The sequence below is a fragment of the Microtus oregoni genome, unplaced genomic scaffold (assembly GCF_018167655.1).
Source record: "Microtus oregoni isolate MIOR12 unplaced genomic scaffold, Mior012 000005F_ref0000423, whole genome shotgun sequence".
NCBI classification, from domain to species: domain Eukaryota; kingdom Metazoa; phylum Chordata; class Mammalia; order Rodentia; family Cricetidae; genus Microtus; species Microtus oregoni.
In genome coordinates this window covers 7,052,377-7,071,103 of record NW_024543064.1, presented here as the reverse complement: position 1 = coordinate 7,071,103, position 18,727 = coordinate 7,052,377, and the positions used below count along the sequence as shown (strand labels likewise).

The following is an 18,727-nucleotide window of genomic DNA, read 5'->3' as shown; positions in this document are numbered from 1 at the left end:
GTGTGCGTGTGTGTGTGTGTGTGTGTGTGTGTGAGAGAGAGAGAGAGAGGCAGGCAGGCAGACAGACTGCGTGCGTGTGTGTTCACAGATGTGTATGCCTGCGTGTGGATGTCCTGGGTTCCACTTGATGTACACGTGCAGGTCTCTCCCATCTCAGGGAGTCTGGCTAGCCAGCTTGCCCTGCGTTCCTGTCCAGCCTCCCAGAGGAACCACCACATGGGCCTCACATTTCCGTGGGTGCCGGGGCTCAGCACTCAGACTCGTGTGGCAAGTGCTTCATCCACTGAGCCATCTCTCTACCTCATTTGTTTTAACTCACACAGTGAGACCATTTCTCTATTTCTAACCCCTCTTCCTTTGGCTGTAAGTCTTTAAAATTCTGTGATAATGCGTCTTGACATTATGACCAGAGACTAAGTAGTGTTTGGATTCCTCTCCCTCACGTCCTGCCCCCACTTTAGAGGAAAATTCAGTCTTCTCTGCTGCATCATGGATTTTCTAAGCCTATTGCCTCAATTTTAGGGGACAGAAAAATCAGCCCAAGTTCAAATTTAACTTCCCCGTGCCTCCATGCCAAATAAAAGAAATTGAATTTGGTTACATTTTGGCTTCACTGTAGGAAGCTCATGAAGCAGCATCAGGAAAGGAGAATGTAGAAATCAGCAGAATTGTTGCCTTTTGGGTAAAAGACAGAACAGAGCCCCACACCAGCCTTCTCCCCCTTGTCTAGGGCAACCGTCCACATCCAGGTGAATGACGTGAACGAGTATGCGCCTGTGTTCAAGGAGAAGTCCTACAAGGCGGCCGTGGTGGAGGGGAAGCAGCAGGGCAATGTCCTCAGGGTGGAGGCTGTGGATGCAGACTGCTCCCCGCAGTTCAGCCAGATCTGCAGCTATGAGATCCTCACCCCGGATGTGCCGTTCACCGTGGACAAAGACGGTAAGAACAGGGGAGCCTGGTGAGTCGGTGACGGCGGGTGGTGACCTGGGCTTCCCAGTGCCGGCCGAGCATCAGTGAGCCTGCAGGCTGCCCGGAGCCCTGCCTCGTGCCTGTGACTCATGTTTGACTTAACTCTGGAAATTTGGACTCTTTGGGACTCTCTTTCCCCTTTCCTACCCAAATCAAGTGACGGCCTTGTTTGACATGAACCTTCTCACTTTCACCCGTGTGCACCTGAGTGTGTGGTCCCTTTAGGTACTTATTTTTTGTTCTCCATTTGATTGGAATCTTTTACACCCCCTCCCCATCACTCCCCACTTTTGGTGGTGCTGGGGATCCAGTCCAGGCTTTGTACGTGTTAAGCAAATGTCCTCCCACTGGGCTACACTTCTGGCCCCTTCTGCCCCATCTTTAGGGTGAGCACTGATTGATTCATTCTTTAAGGAATCATTTTTGGTTATGTGTCTCTGTGTGGGTGTGTGCACGTGAAAGCAGTTGCACACGGGAACCAGAGGTTTTGGATCCCCTGGAGCTGGAGTCACAGGTGCTTGTGAGCCCCTTGCTGTGGGTTCTGATCCCCTGGAAGAGCAGTGTGTGCTCCTAACTGCTGAGCTGTCTCTCGCGCTCCTTTATTTCTGAGCCAGGCTCTTCCCATGCAGCCTCGGCTAGCGTCTCGCCTCTTGTCCTCCTGCCTTGGCCTTCTGATTGTGGGGATTATAGCTAAGATGAGGATTCGCACTGCTTCTGCCAGAACCTTTCTCCTGAGGAGCTGACAGAAGCAATGTGAGAGCTCAACCCCTTTCTACTGGGACTGCTTCTTTGTTGTTGTTTTGAGAGACAGGGTTTCTCTGTGTAGCCCTGGCTGTCCTGGAACTAACTCTATAGACCAGGCTGGCTTCGAACTCAAGAGATTCCCCCTGTCCCTGCCTTCCTAGTGCTAGGATTAAAGGCGTGCACCACCCCTGCCCAGCCACGGTAATAACATTGTAAATTAGTGCACACTGCAGTCTTTGATGGAATTGTGGTTGTGTGAAACTTTGTAGGGTCTGGAGAGATGGCGGTGTGGTTACAGCACTGGCTGCTCCTGCAGAGGGCCCTTGTTCAGTTCTCAGCACTCACATCAGGCTGCTTACAACTGCCTATAACTCTAGGTCCAAGGGCTCCAACACCCTCTTCTGGCATCTAAGGGAACCAGGTATGCAAGTGGTTTACATACATACTACAGGTACTCACACATATACACAAAATAAAAGCGAATCTTAAAAAAAAAAAGACATTTTCACTCACATTTGAACAAAAGGATACCTCTTTCTAAGCAAGAGGACGAAGGGGGGAGGATTTTCTTCCCTCTCCCTCTTTTCCTCCCCCCTTCCTCCCTTCCCTTTGGTGCTAGGGTAGCATCTGAAGTCGCACCTCGCAGGTGGTAACTATGGGTCCCACTGAGTCATACCCCAGCCGAACCTCAGTTAATTTTGGTTTGTTTGTTTGTTGAGGGAAGAGAGAATTTCTTGCAGTCCAGGTTAGCTTTGAACTTGGCATGTAGCTCAGGACAGCCCTGAACTTTTAATCCTCCTGCCTCTACCTCCCACGTGCTGGGCTTACTCTTGGTAAGGAGTGCTGGACATCAGAGCAGAATTGTGTCCCCAGCCCTCAACTTTGTTTTCTTTAACAAAATTAATCTTTCATCATAAGTATTTAATGAAGCTTGACCTCATTGTTAGCATTTAAGGTATTTAAACTATTTGCCCTTTTTTATTCTTACATGCAAAGTACTAAATGTTGATATAAAATCAGGGCAGGCGAGGTGGCTCAGGGAAAAAGCACTTATCACATAGCCTGATGACCTGACTTCAGTCCCCAGAGCCATGGTAGGAGGAGAGAACTCACTCCTGAAAGATGTCCTTTGACCTCCGCACATGTGAGGAGGCATACACATGGCATACACATACACCCAATTAAAATGTTTCTAAAAAGCTGGCCGTGGTGGCGCATGCCCTTAATCCCAGCACTGGGGAGGCAGAGGTAGACAGATCTCTCTGAATTCCAGGCTAGCCTGGCCTACATGTGAGTCCCAGGACAGCCAAGGTTACATAGTAAGACCATGTCTCAAAAAAAAAAAAAATAAAAAAGAATTTTTAAAACCAGTATAGAAACTGCAGGGATGGGGCGGAGTACTCAGTACACAGGAGGGCTGACTGTGTGCTCACACTGCGCTCAGACACTGGAGCATGGCCTCGGCGAGTTCTGCGGTCAAGGGGGGATGGAAGAGTGTGTGACCTCGGGACTGAGTTTATTTCAGGTCTTGTCAGTCTTGCACAGCACAAGTAAAGATGGTTCTCATCGCCGCTTTCCTTCTCCGCCAGGCTACATTAAAAACACAGAGAAGCTGAACTATGGCAAAGAGCACCAGTATAAGCTCACAGTCACGGCCTACGACTGTGGGAAGAAAAGAGCCACGGAAGACGTTCTGGTGAAGATCAGTGTTAAGCCCACCTGCAGCCCCGGGTGGCAGGGTGAGCTCCAATCTCTCTGCTTCAGCACCCATTCTGAAAATGTACGTGCCGTAGAACCACATAAACGTGAGCTTTCTTTTTTCTCTCCCGCACCCATCCATGGACCAATGCAGGCTGGAGCAACAGGATTGAATACGAGCCCGGCACGGGGGCGTTGGCTGTCTTCCCAAGCATCCACTTGGAGACCTGTGACGAGCCCGTCGCCTCAGTGCAGGTCACAGTGGAGCTGGAGACCAGCCACATTGGGAAAGGCTGCGACCGAGACACCTACTCTGAGAAGTCCCTTCACCGGCTCTGTGGTAAGGAGGTCTGGTGTCTGGAGCCCTCAGTCTTCAGGGAAGACAGGACCCCGTCGGACCCTAGCCTGTGTCTGGGCTGTTAAATAAGCAGAACAGACACGATGTTGTGAGGTGGCCTTTGCTGCCTTGCTGGCTGCTTTTCATTCGGACAGGCTCTCGGGAAAGCACAAACCCTGTAGACTCTGTCCAGAGTGCTGCATGTGTGTGCACTGAAGAGCTCATAATTTGAAGAATTTAACCCATTGAGAATCATCCAAGTGCAGATGATGTAAGAATAAGGAGCCGGGCTTCGGAATGTGCTCTGGAGTTCATTTATTCAGAGGTTGAGGCAGGGGGTCGTTTGAACCCAGGAGTTCTGGTCCAGCCTGGGAAATAGAGGGTACACTGTTTCAGAGGCCCATGCTTTTCCTAATGCATGAGGCTCTGAGTTCGCTCCCCAGCACCAGGAAGAAAGAGTAGAAACCTTAACCTGACAGCTGTAAAATCTTTTCTCTACTCTTTTTTTAAAATTACTTTTATTTATTTTATATATGTGGGTGAGTGTGTGCCACAGTGGTCTGCGGAAGTCAGAGGGTAGGTAGTGAGGTAATCGCTTTTCTCTCCCCTACGTGGTTCCAGGTTTGGTGGTAGGTGCCTTTGCTAGTGCTGAGCTGTCTTACTGCCTCCCTCTCCCTGCTCTTTGACTCAGTAATTCCAGTTCTAGATGTTTATCCTAAGAGCAGAATCACCGCACACATACATGCTCGTTGAGGACAGGTGTGTAACAAAGGAGTTTGGGGTAACAGTCAGTGTCCACCAGTGGGAGGACTAATGAATCCCGTTGTATCTGCACAGTGAAACGCTACACAGCCACTCATAGATGCTGCTACAGAGTGAGGAGAATGTGTGGCATTGCAGACTCAGCAGGCCTCCAGTTAAGTAAGAAGCACTTTGTGAGCAGACAAGGACTCAGTGGTTAAGAACACTGGCTGTTCGGGGTGTGGGGCCCAGCACCCACATGGCAGCTCACAACAGTCTGTAACTCCAGTCCCAGGAGCTTTGGTGTCCTCTTCTGATCTCCTTGGACATAAGGCATGCAAGAGGTGTATAGACATACATGCAGAAAAAACACTTGTGCACATAAAATCAAAATAAACAAACAATCTTCTGGGCTAGAGAGAGTTCAGTGGGTAAGGCACTTGCTGTGCAGTGTGAGGATCAGGTGTAGATCCCCAGAACCCACTCAATCCAGAGAGGTAGAGCGGCCCACCCAGTCATGTTGGTAGCTCTGTGTTTGATCGAGAGACCTGCCTCACTGAATAAGGTAAAGGTAACTGAGGGTGATTCCTTCACATGTGTGCACACCTGTACACGATTGTCCAAACACATGCAGACATACATGCACACAAAGGCACATACCACTAACATGAAAATGAAGAAGAAACTTTTATATGTTCATTTAAAAAGGACTAGAAGTGTTTATACACAAAATGGTGTCTATTTGGGTGGGAACATAAAAAGTTACATTGTTATTGTGTTTGTTTTGAGGCAGGGTCTTTCCGCATAACTCTGGCTAGCCTGAAACTCAATATGGGAATAGGCTAACTTTGAACTCACAAAGGTCTGCCTCTGCTGGTGCTGGGATTAGAGGCGTGTGCACCATGCCTAACTGTGTTTTATCTTCTTCATCCTTCATCCTTAAAACAAAAAGCCACAGACTGTGTTTGTATCTGTGGTTTTTGTTTTTGTTTTGTCTTATTCTGTAGCCCAGGCAGGCTTTGAATTTGGCAGTCTCCTGCCTCTGCCTCCCTTGTGCTAGGATTACTGATGTGTATATTACATTTTTGTTAAGAAAAAAAAATCCTTATTTTTTAGGGAAGGCAAAATCAAACCAGCAGCCATTCTAAGGGTGAGAGACACCCTTAGTGTGGTCCTGAGCCACTCTCAAGCGTTCCGTTCTCCATGGAACTGACTCTCATGTCTCTTTGGTTTCAGGGGCTGCAGCTGGCACCTCAGAGCTGCTCCCTTCCCCGAGCAGCTCTTTGAACTGGACTGCTGGCCTTCCCACCGACAACGGCCATGACAGCGACCAGGTCTTTGAGTTCAATGGCACTCAGGCAGTGAGAATCCCGGATGGCGTTGTGTCCCTTGACCCCAAAGAGCCCTTTACGATTTCTGTGTGGATGCGGCATGGACCTTTCGGCCGGAAGAAGGAGACAATTCTCTGCAGTTCAGACAAAACAGGTTGGTTGCATCCCTGTGTCGGCTGGTATTCTTCCGTGCTCCCTCACAGGGACTAGTTCCTCCACAGATGAGGCTCTCTATTTTATGCTGGGGACACTTTGTCCTTAGAGACACAGCACCAGCCTGGGGGTTTATCCTGAGTTCTCAGTAGAACCCTGTGTGTGTTCCTATCCCCTGTCTTGGCTCAGCTAGAGGTTCATTTATGCAGATAAAACATGTCTTTAAGGCCAGGCGGTGGTGGCGCATGCCTTTAATCCCAGCACTCGGGAGGCAGAGGCAGGCGGATCTCTGTGAGTTTGAGACCAGCCTAGTCTACAAGAGCTAGTTCCAGGACAGGCTCCAAAGCCACAGAGAAACCCTGTCTCGAAAAACAAAAAAACAAAACAAACAAAAAAAAAAAACAAAAAAAACCCCATGTCTTTAAATCTACTCAAGAAACTGTCCTGGGGGGCTGGAGCGATGGCTCAGAGGTTAAGAGCATTGCCTGCTCTTCCAAAGGTCCTGAGTTCAATTCCCAGCAACCACATGGTGGCTCACAACCATCTGTAAAGAGGTCTGGTGTCCTCTTCTGGCCTTCAGGCATACAGACAGAATATTGTATACATAATAAATAAAAAAAAAAAAAGAAACTGTCCTGGGGGCTGAGAGATGGCTCAGAGGTTAAGAGTACTGCCTGTTCTTCCAAAGGTCCTGAGTTCAATTCCCAGCAACCACATGGTGGCTAACAACCATCTGTCATGAGATCTGGTGCCCTCTTCTGGCCTGCAGGCATACACGCAGACAGAATATTGTATGCTTAATAAATAAATAAATACATATTTTTTTTAAAAAAAGAAACTGTCCTTACTCCCCCTGGGACCTGGAGGTGGCAGTTCACCTATAGACGCTGTCTTTTCAGACATGAACCGACACCATTACTCGCTGTATGTCCACGGGTGCAGACTGATTTTCCTCCTCCGTCAGGACCCGTCGGAGGAGAAGAAATACAGGCCTGCGGAGTTCCACTGGAAGTTGAACCAGGTGAGTAAATAGAAACCTTGCCAGGTGTCAACCTCTCGGGATGTGACCGTCTGCAGGACATCATGGTTTGTGTATCTGTGGGTCAAAGGACAGCAGATCAGATCCCCTTAACTCCTTCCTGCCAAAGCCCACCTTTTCCCTTGTGTGCATTTTACGGCAAAATAATAGCGTAAATATTATCTTCTTTGTAGACCAGGAAGATGACTCCCTAGGTAAAGGACTTGCCACCAGGCCTGACCACCTGATTTTGGTCCCCAGAACGCATGTACACGATGGAGGGGGACTGCTTCCCACAAGTTACCTCCTGATGTGTACATGCACATACTCATTTCCAGAGTTAAATGTGAAAAAGAATATGTGATTTAAGCTGACAATACAGTTATGTTGTATTGAGTGCGGGAATGGCACTGAAACCCTCCTGTTTAACTTCCTGGTCACTGTGTGAGCAGGCGCCACCGTGTGGTTGTATGTGGTTCTGGGGATTGCTACCTCTGCCAGGGCCCTGTGTGTGGCCCTTCCCTCAGCCTGCCTGTCTGTGGGGTTGAGCAGTTGACAGAGAACATGCACTCACTGTCGTGCGCCCTTTTCTGTGACCGATGATTATTATCTTGGCTCAGAAGCGAATGGCTGGCACTCGGGAGCAGAGGCAGTGCCATCGAGTCCCAGTCTAGTTCTAGAACAGCCTGGGCTACATAGTGAAACCCTGCCACAAAAAGGGGGGGATAGCCTGACCCAGTGTTTAGGAGGTAAGTGTCCAGCTTGCTGCTAGGGAGACTTGTGGATGCCGCTAAGGGTAGAGAATTGCTCAGCCCTTGTTAGCGTCCCTGGCCTGTGGCGATTTGAAATGCCCTAGTGATGATGAAGTTGACCTGCCCCTTTCTGGTGGGATGTGTGTGCTAAACACTTTCCTGCTAGATTTTTTTTTTGTTTTGTTTTTTTTGTTTTTTGTTTTTTCGAGACAGGGTTTCTCTGTGGCTTTGGAGCCTGTCCTGGAACTAGCTCTGTAGACCAGGCTGGTCTCGAACTCACAGAGATCCGCCTGCCTTTGCCTCCCGAGTGCTGGGATTAAAGGCGTGCGCCACCACCGCCCGGCTCCTGCTAGATTTTTAAATCCTTTTCTTTCAGGAAGTCGTTCCTGACACGTGACCCATTTCCCACATCATGCTGCTGCTCAGGGTTGCGTCTTCGGCCGCACAGCTGGCTGACATGTCACGCTTTCTTTGCCTTGGCTAGGTCTGCGATGAGGACTGGCACCACTTTGTCCTTAACGTGGAATTCCCAAGCGTGACTCTCTATGTGGACGGTGTGTCTCACGAGCCTTTCTCTGTCACAGAGGACTACCCACTTCATCCAACTGGGATAGAGACTCAGCTCGTGGTTGGAGCTTGCTGGCAAGGTAACAGTTGCTGGCCTCCCATCCCCCGGCCCTGGGAACTAACACCTCCTTGCTGTGTTGTGACTATGTCGGGGTCAGATTCTTAGTAGCTCTCCTCTTTACCCACGTGTCCTTGTGTCTGTGTGCAGCCTTTTAGAGGACACGACCGCTGTCAGGGGTGGTTGATGTCACCGTTCTTGAACCTGAATGACAGACAGGGAAGGCATGATCAGGGAACTAGCCTATAAATCAATCTGATCATTAATTATTGATGTCTGTGAAGTGACGCAGAAATGTGGAGGATACAGAAGAGTCTGCGCTGTAGGCTTCTATAGTACTTAGCCCTTGGTAGCTCAGCAGGAACCTGGTTGAGTGAGGGAGCATTTGGAGAGGCCTGGTTGCAAACCACTGCCTTGAACAATATGTATGTGCAGAATCTCAGGCAGCCAGTTAAGTTGAAATAGTGGCCAGCACACTGAAGACTCCGAACTTGTGCAGTGATAACCCATGATGCCCTGTTAATGGGCGAGACAAAGCTTTAACGGCAGGGCCAGAAAGACCGGAATTTGAAAGGGCATTGGGGACAGTATGCGGATCCCTGCTCTGCTGTGCAGTGGTGAGAAGAGACCCATGATTCTGCTGGTGACAGGGTCACAGTCACTGTCCACTGCTGTGGTTGTAGCCTATATTTATAGCCAAAGGAAATAAGTTAGTGGGAATGAACGTTAGCTGTCCAAGTTCATGGAGCATCAGTGTGCCCTCCTGTGACCCTTGGACCCCACATCATTTCAGGGTACTGCACCATCACTGAGTGCTAGATGACCAGACCTAAGACAGATTTTTCTCCCCGTGGGAAGATAGAACTTTGACTTTGGTTAGAAAGGCATAAGTGGGGCTGGAGAGATGGCTCAGAGGTTAAGAGCACTGACTACTCTTCCAGAGGTCCTGAGTTCAATTCCCAGTGCCCACATGGTGGCTCACAGCCATCTGTAATGAGATCTGGTGCCCTCTTCTGGCCAGCAAGCATACAGACAGACAGAACACTGTGTACATAATAAATAAAGCTAAAAAAAAAAAGGTATAAGTGCATCTAATTCCCAAATTTGTTTATTTTAGGAGAACTTGAATTTCTTAAGTTTCTCTGTAAATTCTTTCAGACACAGAGGAATAAGCTAGCATGTTGAGGTGACCCTCTTCAGTTACTTCAGTTACTACCAGGGTTACTGCTGCTTTACACACGTGCCTGGGAGAAAATGGGGTGTGAAGCCAAAGGCTGGGTTGCAAGGCACGCAGATGGTTTAAGTTTAAATTCAAATGTGGTGTAAGAATCAAAACACAAGCACAAGCCGGAACGAAACTTTCTCTTCTGGTGGTTTCACTGTTTTGGTTAAATGGGCCGCCCTGCACTGTCTGGCCTCCCCTGGTCACGGTGGCACTGCTGTGAAGTAGCAAATGATTTTCATCTTTTCTTTCTTTTGACTTCAACTGTCACAGCTTTTCCAACCTGACAGCCATTTCTGTATCAAGCAACACATTTTTTTCTTTCATCTAATTTTTAACATTTTATGTATCATGGATGTTTTGATCTGTATGTATGCCTGTGCGCCAGGTACGTGCCTGGTGCCTGTGGAAGCCAGAAGAGGTCCAGGTCCCCTCGAATCAGTGCAGCAGGTGGTTGTGAGCCACTGCGGGGGTGCTGGGAATTGAACTCAGGACCTCTGGAAGAGCAGCCAGTGCCCTTAACCACTGAACCGTACTCTAGCCCCTACCAACACAAGTTGTTTAAAATTCAGTTCACACGCAGGAAGGTGCCCCCTCTGCCTTTCAGTGAACGTGGAAGCCCACTCCCTGCGAACGCAATATGGGAAGAGTGGGCCATAGGCGGCAGCAGCGTCACCTCTGTCATAGAGAGATCACAGTGGGTGGCCATGAAGGAGCAAAATGGCTTCCCAGGTCTGGCGTCACCCCAAGACTCATCTCCACTTGGTGCATGGGAGGATACCTAGGCAGACTCTAGTGGCCATTGTGGAGGCATTTCCTCCACAGTGCAGTACAGAATGTGTGGGTTCTGGGGCTGGAGAGATGGTTCAGTGGTTAAGAGCACTGGCTGTCCTTCCAGAGGTCCTAAGTTCAATTCCCAGCAACCACGAGGTGGCTCACAGCTATCTATAATGAGATCTGGCGCCCTCTTCTGGCCTGCAGGCACCCATGCAGGCAAAACACTGTATACATAGTAAATAAATCTTTTTTTTTTTTTTTAAGAGTGTGTGGGTTCTGTGCCCAGCCATGGGTGTGTGTCCACCAGCAGGGCTTTAGGTTTTGTGCCCCGATCTGCAGCTGTAGAGACTGTGGCTGGTGAGTGCCCAGGCCTGCTGCAGGTCGTCTATCTGGGTGAGACCCTTAGCCAGCCTCCCTCTTAATGTCCTCTTTTCTCTGTCATCTAAAATCCAGAAAGTACAGACACACGTGTTTTTATGTGCTACACTCTTGACCCTGGTGCGAGCCCTCCCATTTTGTCCGTGTGTTCCGCTTCCCTGTGTGGAGGAAAGAAGCTAATGGTTCAGGAGCCAGCGCCACTGCCGGCCAGACCTCCTGGGAACGCATTGTTTGTTCTACGCAGATAGTGAATTTGGTGTGCCTGCTTTTTTGCCTTAACTTGAATCTGGTTTGTGTTCTGGCGAGGAGAAGAGGCGATGGTGTATAAAAGGAAAGGCCTGGGCTGGAGAGATGGCTCAGAGGTTAAGAGCATCGCCTGCTCTTCCAAAGGTCCTGAGTTCAATTCCCAGCAACCACATGGTGGCTCACAACCATCTGTAATGAGGTCTGGTGCCCTCTTCTGGCCTGCAGACATACACATAGACAGAATATTATATACATAATAGATAAATAAATAAATATTTTTTTTAAAAAAAGGAAAGGCCTCACATTAAGCATTGGAGGGGTCGCTTCTGGGGAAATGTCATCCAGGTGAAATACATCCCGGATGTCAAGAGGGACTTTGTTTTCTGGGGCTCGTGTTTGGCGGCTGGCGCCTGAGGTCCCGTGTGAAGGCCTAACCTCTCGGTCTTGTCTGCTGTCTCTGTCTTGCCTTTGCAGAGTATGCAGGAGTCGAGAGCGGCAATGAGACTGAGCCTGTGACTATGGCCTCCACAGGTTGCTGGAACCCCTACCCCACCCCCGTTCATTATAGTGTTTCCTTTAAAGATGGGACATTGATTCATTTCACCTGTCGCATGAGACGAGCAAATTGCATTTTGATCCTGGACACCATTTCAGCTGCTTGCCCGCATCGAGCTTCCTCATTGCTCCTGGGACTTCCCTACCTGCCCCTGTCGACCCTGCACCCCCCCCCAATGGCTGCACTTTGGGGGGGTATTAGTGCCTCCAGTTCCCCACGGCCACTGCATGAGGCACCTATTACAATTCCTCAAGCTGGGTTTCAGGGGGCACTTTATGGTGATCGCGTGGCTAAGCCACAGGACAGGAAGAGTTTTTCCGTTGTCTGTCACGATTGATACTGAATTCTAAACAGAAATAGCGGTCCCTAGGGATGACTTGCCAGGCCAGGGCCCTGTTCTTTGTTAGTGTAAATGCCAGCTGTAGTTCGTGGCGCTTTGTTGTGGACTGCCAAGGTCTCCTCTGGGGTTTAGTTTTCTTCTTTACGTCTTCCCCGTCGTCCTCAGAGACAGAAGTCAACAAAAGAGCTTCCTGAGGGCAAAGATGGCTCCATATGTGAAGCCCTTGCTATGCAAGCATGGAGATGAGAGTTCAGAGTGCTAGCACCCGTGTGAATGCCGCGTGAGCCTGGCACCAACTTGTAATTCTGTTGATTAGAAGGGATTGCCTGAGCAAACTAGCTAGTTAGACTCGCTCTTTAGGCGAGCTCTGCCTCAAGGAAAAGGTAGAGAGCAGCGAAGGAAGAGCCAGCATCAGCCTCAGGTCTACCCCACACATATGCACACACGTGTACCCAAACATATATGAGCATGCATACTGTACATGTATATGCATATACATGTGAATACTGTACACTTGCGCATGTACACACAAATCTCCCTAGAAGGCCTTAAATGCTTTTATGTGTGGACTCTGAGTATCCCAGAGTTCCTGCCTCCCCCACCCCTACTCCTGTGTCTTCAGAGTCAGGAAAAGCATCCCGCAGTGTGCTCAGCCAAGTCGGTGTTAGATGAACAGCTAGTGCTAAGGAGGCAGTGTCCCTGTGCACCTTGGTCATAGTTCTAGGTTGGCCACCATCATCAGGGAGTAGCCAGATATGGAAGAAGGGGCCCCCACCCCAAGCTTCTCTCTTCTCCAGGCCATGTGCATGATCATAAACAATTTAATTTTTTCATTGCGCTTCCATGTAGATTGCAAGGCTAACGGTTTGGTCTGAACTAACTTGCATGTCCATCCATCGAGCTGCCACCACTGGTCATAGCCTGAGCGGTAACCAGGAGCTGCGAGCTGCAAGCCTAACATCCCGCCCCTCCTGTCCCCCAGGTGGCGACCTGCACATGACACAGTTTTTCCGAGGTAACCTGGCCGGCCTCACAATCCGTTCTGGGAAGCTGGCGGATAAGAAAGTGATTGACTGTCTGTATACCTGCAAAGAAGGGCTGGACTTGCAGGTCCCCGAGGATGGCAGCAGAGGGGTGCAGGTAAGTGTCACCTCAACTCACCCTTAGCCTAGCCTGCTAGGAGTGGGGCCGCCAGGGTAAGGCAGAGGTGGGTGAAGGGATTTTTTTTAGTTTTGGTTTTGTTATTCGAGGCAGGGTTTCTCTGTATAGCCTTGGCTGTCCTGGAACTCATGCTGTAGACCAGATTGGCCTCAGAGATCACCTGCCTCTGCCTACTGGGTGCCTTCATCTGGCTGGGGGTGAGGGATTTTACTCTGGGGACTAAAGAGCTCAGCGATTCAGTCGGGCTGATCGCTCCACCATCTCTCACGGCTTCGGCTCCTCTCGGCTGCGACCTTGTTCCCAACTCTAGTGTGATGGTTTCAGATCCACGCGAGCTCCAGTCAGGCTGTGTTGACCTTGGAGGGAGACGACGTTGGCGAGCTGGATAAAGCCTTGCAGCATGTTTCCTATCTGAACTCAAGGCAGTTCCCCACGCCTGGCATCCGCAGACTCAGAATCACCAGCACGGTCAAGTATGTCCTGACCGGAAGCAGGGAGTGTGTTCCCACTTCACTGACCTGTTGGCGGAGTGTGTGTGTGTGCCCTTAGACTTGCCTTCCCCTCTAAGGGAGGGGGAGTCATGACTTCATCTTGCAAAGCCTGGAGGAATTAAATTTCTCCCGACCACAATGGGAAGTGCATTCCTGGAGTGGCCATCCTCTGTCTCCTCCAAGCCTCACAAATCTTTGATGGGTGACAGCCTCACAGCTCTCAAAGCCCTCAGCCTCCTTTCTCCCCCTCCCTGCTTCCCTGCAGGTGTTTTAATGAGGCGGCTTGCATCGAGGTGCCCCCAGTTGAAGGCTACGTGATGGTTTTGCAGCCAGAGGAGCCCAAGATCAGCCTGAGTGGGGTCCACCACTTTGCCCGGGCAGCTTCGGAGTTTGAGAGCCCAGAGGGCATTTCGCTCTTCCCCGAGCTCCGAATCATCAGCACCATCACCAGAGAAGTGGAGCCTGAGGGGGATGGGGCCGAGGACCCCACAGGTAACAGCTGCACCTGGGCCTGCCAGCCCCCTCACAGGTCCTTTTTCTGTGCGGTTCTGGGGTTTAATGTTTTCGTACTTGAGTCTGCTTCTGAATCCTGGCTGCGGGTGGAGGGAGTCTTTACATCGCTTTTTGGTTGGACATCAGACTTTAAGACATAGCTTGAGGGCCAGCCCACAGGAAGACAGTGTCCCCCCCATTCTTATTGGGGACTCACCAAGTTCTGTTTATCCACTGAGCTGTTTCTGGGCCTGGGACCCGGGCCTTCAACATGCTGGCCTTATGTTCCACCATTGCCAATAATCCCAGCGCCCCACGTCTTGACAGTGACTCCTCCTCGCTTCAGTCTCAGTCCCTAGACTCTGATGTGAGCCTGAGATGTGGCTGGGGATTGGGGTTGACTGGCGTTGCCCGCCCCATAGCCTCTGCTATTTCTGGTTGGCCATTTCTGCAGTTCAAGAGTCCCTCGTGTCAGAGGAAATTGTGCATGACCTGGACACCTGCGAGGTCACAGTGGAAGGGGAGGAGCTGAACCCAGAGCAGGAAAGTCTGGAGGTGGATGCAGCCCGCCTCCAGCAGAAGGGCATCGAAGTGAGCCACTCAGACCTGGGTGTGGTCTTTACAGGTGAGGGGCTGGAGCTGAGCAGAGGGTAAGATGGAAAGGGAGACTCTTGCTGCCTGCAGAGTGGACTGACACATTCGCTTCACACCGCTGCCCGTCTGCACACGGTGGGGGGGGCAGTGAATGGGGGAACTTGGAGGGTGGAGAATGGGACATAGGCAGTGCCGTATGCAGGGTGAGCTGGGCACATAACAGCACAGGCCCCTGGATGGAGAAATGCTCTTACTTGCCTCAGAAAGCCACAAGGGTGCAGCCATTGGCTCAGCTGACCCAAGTGCGTGACTTCAGGTACCTGGGCCCACCCACGCTCCAGACTTAAAAGCCACTTGCCTTTGACACCCCCCAGGTGTGGACACCATGGCAAGCTATGAGGAGGTCTTGCACCTCCTGCGCTATCGGAATTGGCACACCAGGTCCCTGCTTGACCGGAAGTTCAAGCTCATTTGCTCAGAACTAAATGGTCGCTACCTCAGCAACGAATTCAAGGTGGAGGTGAGTCCAGCCCCACCCATGAAGGGCCAACGGTAGAAGGTACTCAAGTGTCCTGACTCTTGGTCCCAAGGTGGCTTTGTTCACACTGTGGGCTGCTGGTAGGGTTCACATGCAGGCTTGGAGACCTTGGCTAGAGGTAAAGGGTGAGTGTCTTTAGGAGGGGTAAGGTTGCTCCTTGGGGGTCCACATGGGAATATCCCCAGGGAAGCAAATGGTCTTGCAGCTGTGTTGGATCACCACTGGCTGGGTGTGCCGACACTAGGCCGTGGTCACCCTGAGGTCACAGTAGCTGGCAGACATTTACCCTCTGCTGCAGCCGACTTCATCGACCAGGGCCCCTGCGGTCTGGGGAAATGGACTCAGTTGTTCTGAGCAGTTCACTGTCTCCGCCATGACCTAAGTGGCATGCCAAGGCTCAATTTAGAATGCTGGCAAGCGTTTTACCTGAGCCAGAGGGCAAATGGTGATTGGTCTGCCTCTCCTACATCCGGGGTAGCGGGGAAAGTGGTCTGTGCCGAGCAGGTCCCAGGTGATCTGGGCTTGTTTTCTTCGCTGATGCAAATGTTTTCTTTTCTAAGCTACACTATAAATAAATGTTAGACAAGCACTGTTTCTGGGATGTGTGACAGTGTCACACATCAGTTGACAGGTTTTCCTTTTGATTTTTTTTTTCTGGTCACTGGAGTAACCCTGTTTGTTCCCAGCCTGGAGGCCTTGGAACAGCACATCTTCGCCTGATGGACTCCATGGTCGCCAGTCAGGTACACGTGGGACACGGCTTCAGTGATCTCTTTGTCCTCTGCAGGTGAATGTGATCCACACAGCTAACCCTGTGGAACACGCCAATCACATGGCTGCCCAGCCACAGTTTGTCCACCCTGAACATCGTTCCTTTGTTGACCTGTCTGGTCACAACCTGGCCAATCCTCACCCATTTGCAGGTAGGGCTCCTGAGAAGTCCATGGCATCCAAGTAGGGTCCACATGGGTCCCCCACTAAACCTGGCTATAAGCACAGTTCCCCCGTACTGTCACATACAGAAGGCAGCTTACCACAGCCGCAGAGTGGAAGGTGAGCGAGGCCTGGCTGCCTTAGTGTTTCCCCCTAGTCTCTGAGGATCAGGTGAAGTCAAAACATTCGTTTTGACTTCAGCTAGTTTAGGAAGCCCAGGGTGGGACGGCTATCCGGGTAAGCAGTGTCACAAAAGCTGAATCCAGTCTTCAAATCTCCTGGCAGTTGTCCCCAGCACGGCAACCGTTGTGATTGTGGTGTGTGTCAGCTTCCTGGTTTTCATGATTATCCTGGGGGTGTTTCGGATCCGAGCTGCCCATCAGCGAACCATGCGGGACCAGGACACCGGGAAGGAGAACGAGATGGACTGGGATGACTCGGCCTTGACCATCACCGTGAACCCCATGGAGGTAGGCGCAGAGGCATCCCCAGACTTCAGAGCACCAGAGACCTGTGCAACCGTGGCCCCTTGTGTCTTTGTATGTGTCGTGTACTCTGCACATCGGGTCTGTGCGCTTAGGGAGTCTTCAGTTGAGGAAACCCGGGCCCAGAGACCTTGCTGAAGGTCACACTGATTAGCATAGGTAGGCAACTGGTGCTCTCTGCTTCTTTACCCCAAGATGTTTCTGGTGTAACAGGACGAATCTCATCCCTCAGCATCGAGCACCCCCTCCCTAGGGCACGGATACCGGGTTGCTGGTGCGCGCTTTGCTGCCCCTATGCACTTTGCACCAGTGCTGCTCAGCCCCTGTCACTGTAGGGTTGGTTTCTCCCTCTGCGGCTTCCAGCAGGTGGACATTGGGTGGAGGAGCCACCAGCTAGCCTTCCACCATCTTCTCTTTCCCAGACGTATGAGGACCAGCACAGTAGCGAGGAGGAGGAGGAAGAGGAGGAGGAAGAGGAGAGCGAAGATGGGGAGGAGGAGGAGGAGATCACCAGTGCCGAGTCAGAGAGCAGTGAGGAGGAGGAGGGCGGCCCCGGGGATGGCCAGAACGCTACTCGGCAGCAGCAGCTGGAATGGGACGACTCCACGCTCAGCTACTGAACGCCCGCCTCGACACCTGCTCTCCAGAACTCTCTAGCCATCTCCCGTCCCACGGGTCCACGATGTACAAAATCATTTCGGCCAGCAGGTCTGCAGACCCCTCCCCCATCGCTGAAATCTGCCTGTGCGCAGTGTGTGAGGCCCTCGGCTCCGCCCTCCGCCCTCCCTGCCCATCACACTTGCAGTTTTGCTAGGAGCTGGCACTTCCTCCCTGGCCATGGCTGGGTGCAGTGGCCCCACAGCTCCTCCGTCGGTCCGGGAGAGGGCCTCGGCACCTCGCACCTCCAGAGACGCTGCAGTGATTGGACTTGCTGACAAAGGGTAAAAACACTGCTCCCGCCCAGTCATCATTTTTCTTTATTTTTAAAAGTTTTTATTTTTTTTTCAACTAGTGCATGTATAAAGTGGGAGAATGGGGGTTAATATGTAGATGACCAACTGGCTTTTTAATATTTTGTAAATAAACCGGGATTCTTTGTGTTCTCCTGTGCTAGTATAGCCCAGCACAGGAGTGTAAAGTGAAGTCAGACACAGGCCCAGGAGGAACTCTCCTCCCTCACAAGAGACCAGGTTAGAAAGGTCCAGGTCACTTGGCCCTTGCTGGGGTTTCTACAGTCACGTGGCAGAGGCCACAGGCTTCCAATGCTGCTTGGAGGACCAGACCCGAGCACCCCAACCACATTTAGAGGCTGCAACAGCCAGGTAGTTGCCACTACTGTACACTCCAGTGACCGGCAGCCACCTCACTTGCGGCCTCGTGGTTTCTCTTTACTAAATATGTCTCCCTGTTGGTGAAAATGTGTAGCTCATGAGAACTGACAGCTAATTCTGCAAGACACTCGGGCTCCTTGATCTGAAGACAACAGGCCTGAGTAAGTCTACACTGCAACATCCAAAAGGAGATACTGAGGCCCAAAGACAAAGTGCTAGAATGTTCCAAAACAGTCCGTTTCCTCTCCTCCCTAGAGGCCCCATGGGATGCCCCCTTGCTGTCAGGGTGTGGGATAAGACCCAAGCCCCCATAGCTAGGAGTCTCGTTGCTTGGTGGCAAGGTAGGAGACAGTGTCTAAGCCCACAGCACTCAGCTCGCCACATACAATCAGTTACTTCTCCAGCTGGGGGTCTCTGGCCCTCGCTGCTAGTTTTAAGGATGCCGACGGCTGTGCTGTCTGAGGCCACCCTCCCATGTCCAGTCCCTGTAGCTGTCTTATTAGGTGGACAGATGCTGATGGGGAGGGGGACATGTTCATGTGTTGGTAGCTGCAGCGTCTGTCCCCTTTAATCTGTGTATATTGACGCTAGGTCAGGAAGTGTATGCATTATAATAAAGTTCTGGTTCTAACTCCAGCCTGAGTGGGGGTCTCTTCTGTTGCTTCCTTATTTGGGGGGGATGGGGTGGTTGAGACAGGATCTGCTGTGGAGCCCTGGCAGGCTGACCTGGAACTTCCTGTCTAGACCAGGGCTGCTCACGAACTTAGAGCAATCCTTCTGCCTCTGCGTGCACAGTGCTGGGATTGCAGGTGCCC

The 18,727-nt window shown here is 51.1% G+C and overlaps 1 protein-coding gene across 4 annotated transcripts in view; it reads left to right on the top strand.

Moving 5' to 3' along the window:
- The window catches only part of LOC121448109 (calsyntenin-1), a 66,077-nt gene extending 47,529 nt beyond the window's left edge, over positions 1-18,548 (top strand). For 2 of the 4 annotated variants that reach the window (XM_041651816.1, XM_041651817.1), the window contains 15 exons: positions 731-939; positions 3,303-3,452; positions 3,566-3,751; positions 5,726-5,974; positions 6,873-6,994; positions 8,228-8,390; positions 11,466-11,522; positions 12,870-13,027; positions 13,373-13,521; positions 13,805-14,031; positions 14,486-14,656; positions 15,000-15,145; positions 15,951-16,086; positions 16,382-16,566; positions 17,004-18,548. In XM_041651816.1, the coding sequence (XP_041507750.1) occupies positions 731-939; positions 3,303-3,452; positions 3,566-3,751; positions 5,726-5,974; positions 6,873-6,994; positions 8,228-8,390; positions 11,466-11,522; positions 12,870-13,027; positions 13,373-13,521; positions 13,805-14,031; positions 14,486-14,656; positions 15,000-15,145; positions 15,951-16,086; positions 16,382-16,566; positions 17,004-17,201 (2,506 nt within the window). In that variant the 3' untranslated portion in view covers positions 17,202-18,548. The remainder of the gene's footprint in view (positions 1-730; positions 940-3,302; positions 3,453-3,565; positions 3,752-5,725; positions 5,975-6,872; positions 6,995-8,227; positions 8,391-11,465; positions 11,523-12,869; positions 13,028-13,372; positions 13,522-13,804; positions 14,032-14,485; positions 14,657-14,999; positions 15,146-15,950; positions 16,087-16,381; positions 16,567-17,003) is intronic. The other 2 variants (XM_041651819.1, XM_041651818.1) reach the window with 1 other exon arrangement.
- The last annotated feature ends 179 nt before the right edge of the window (positions 18,549-18,727 follow it).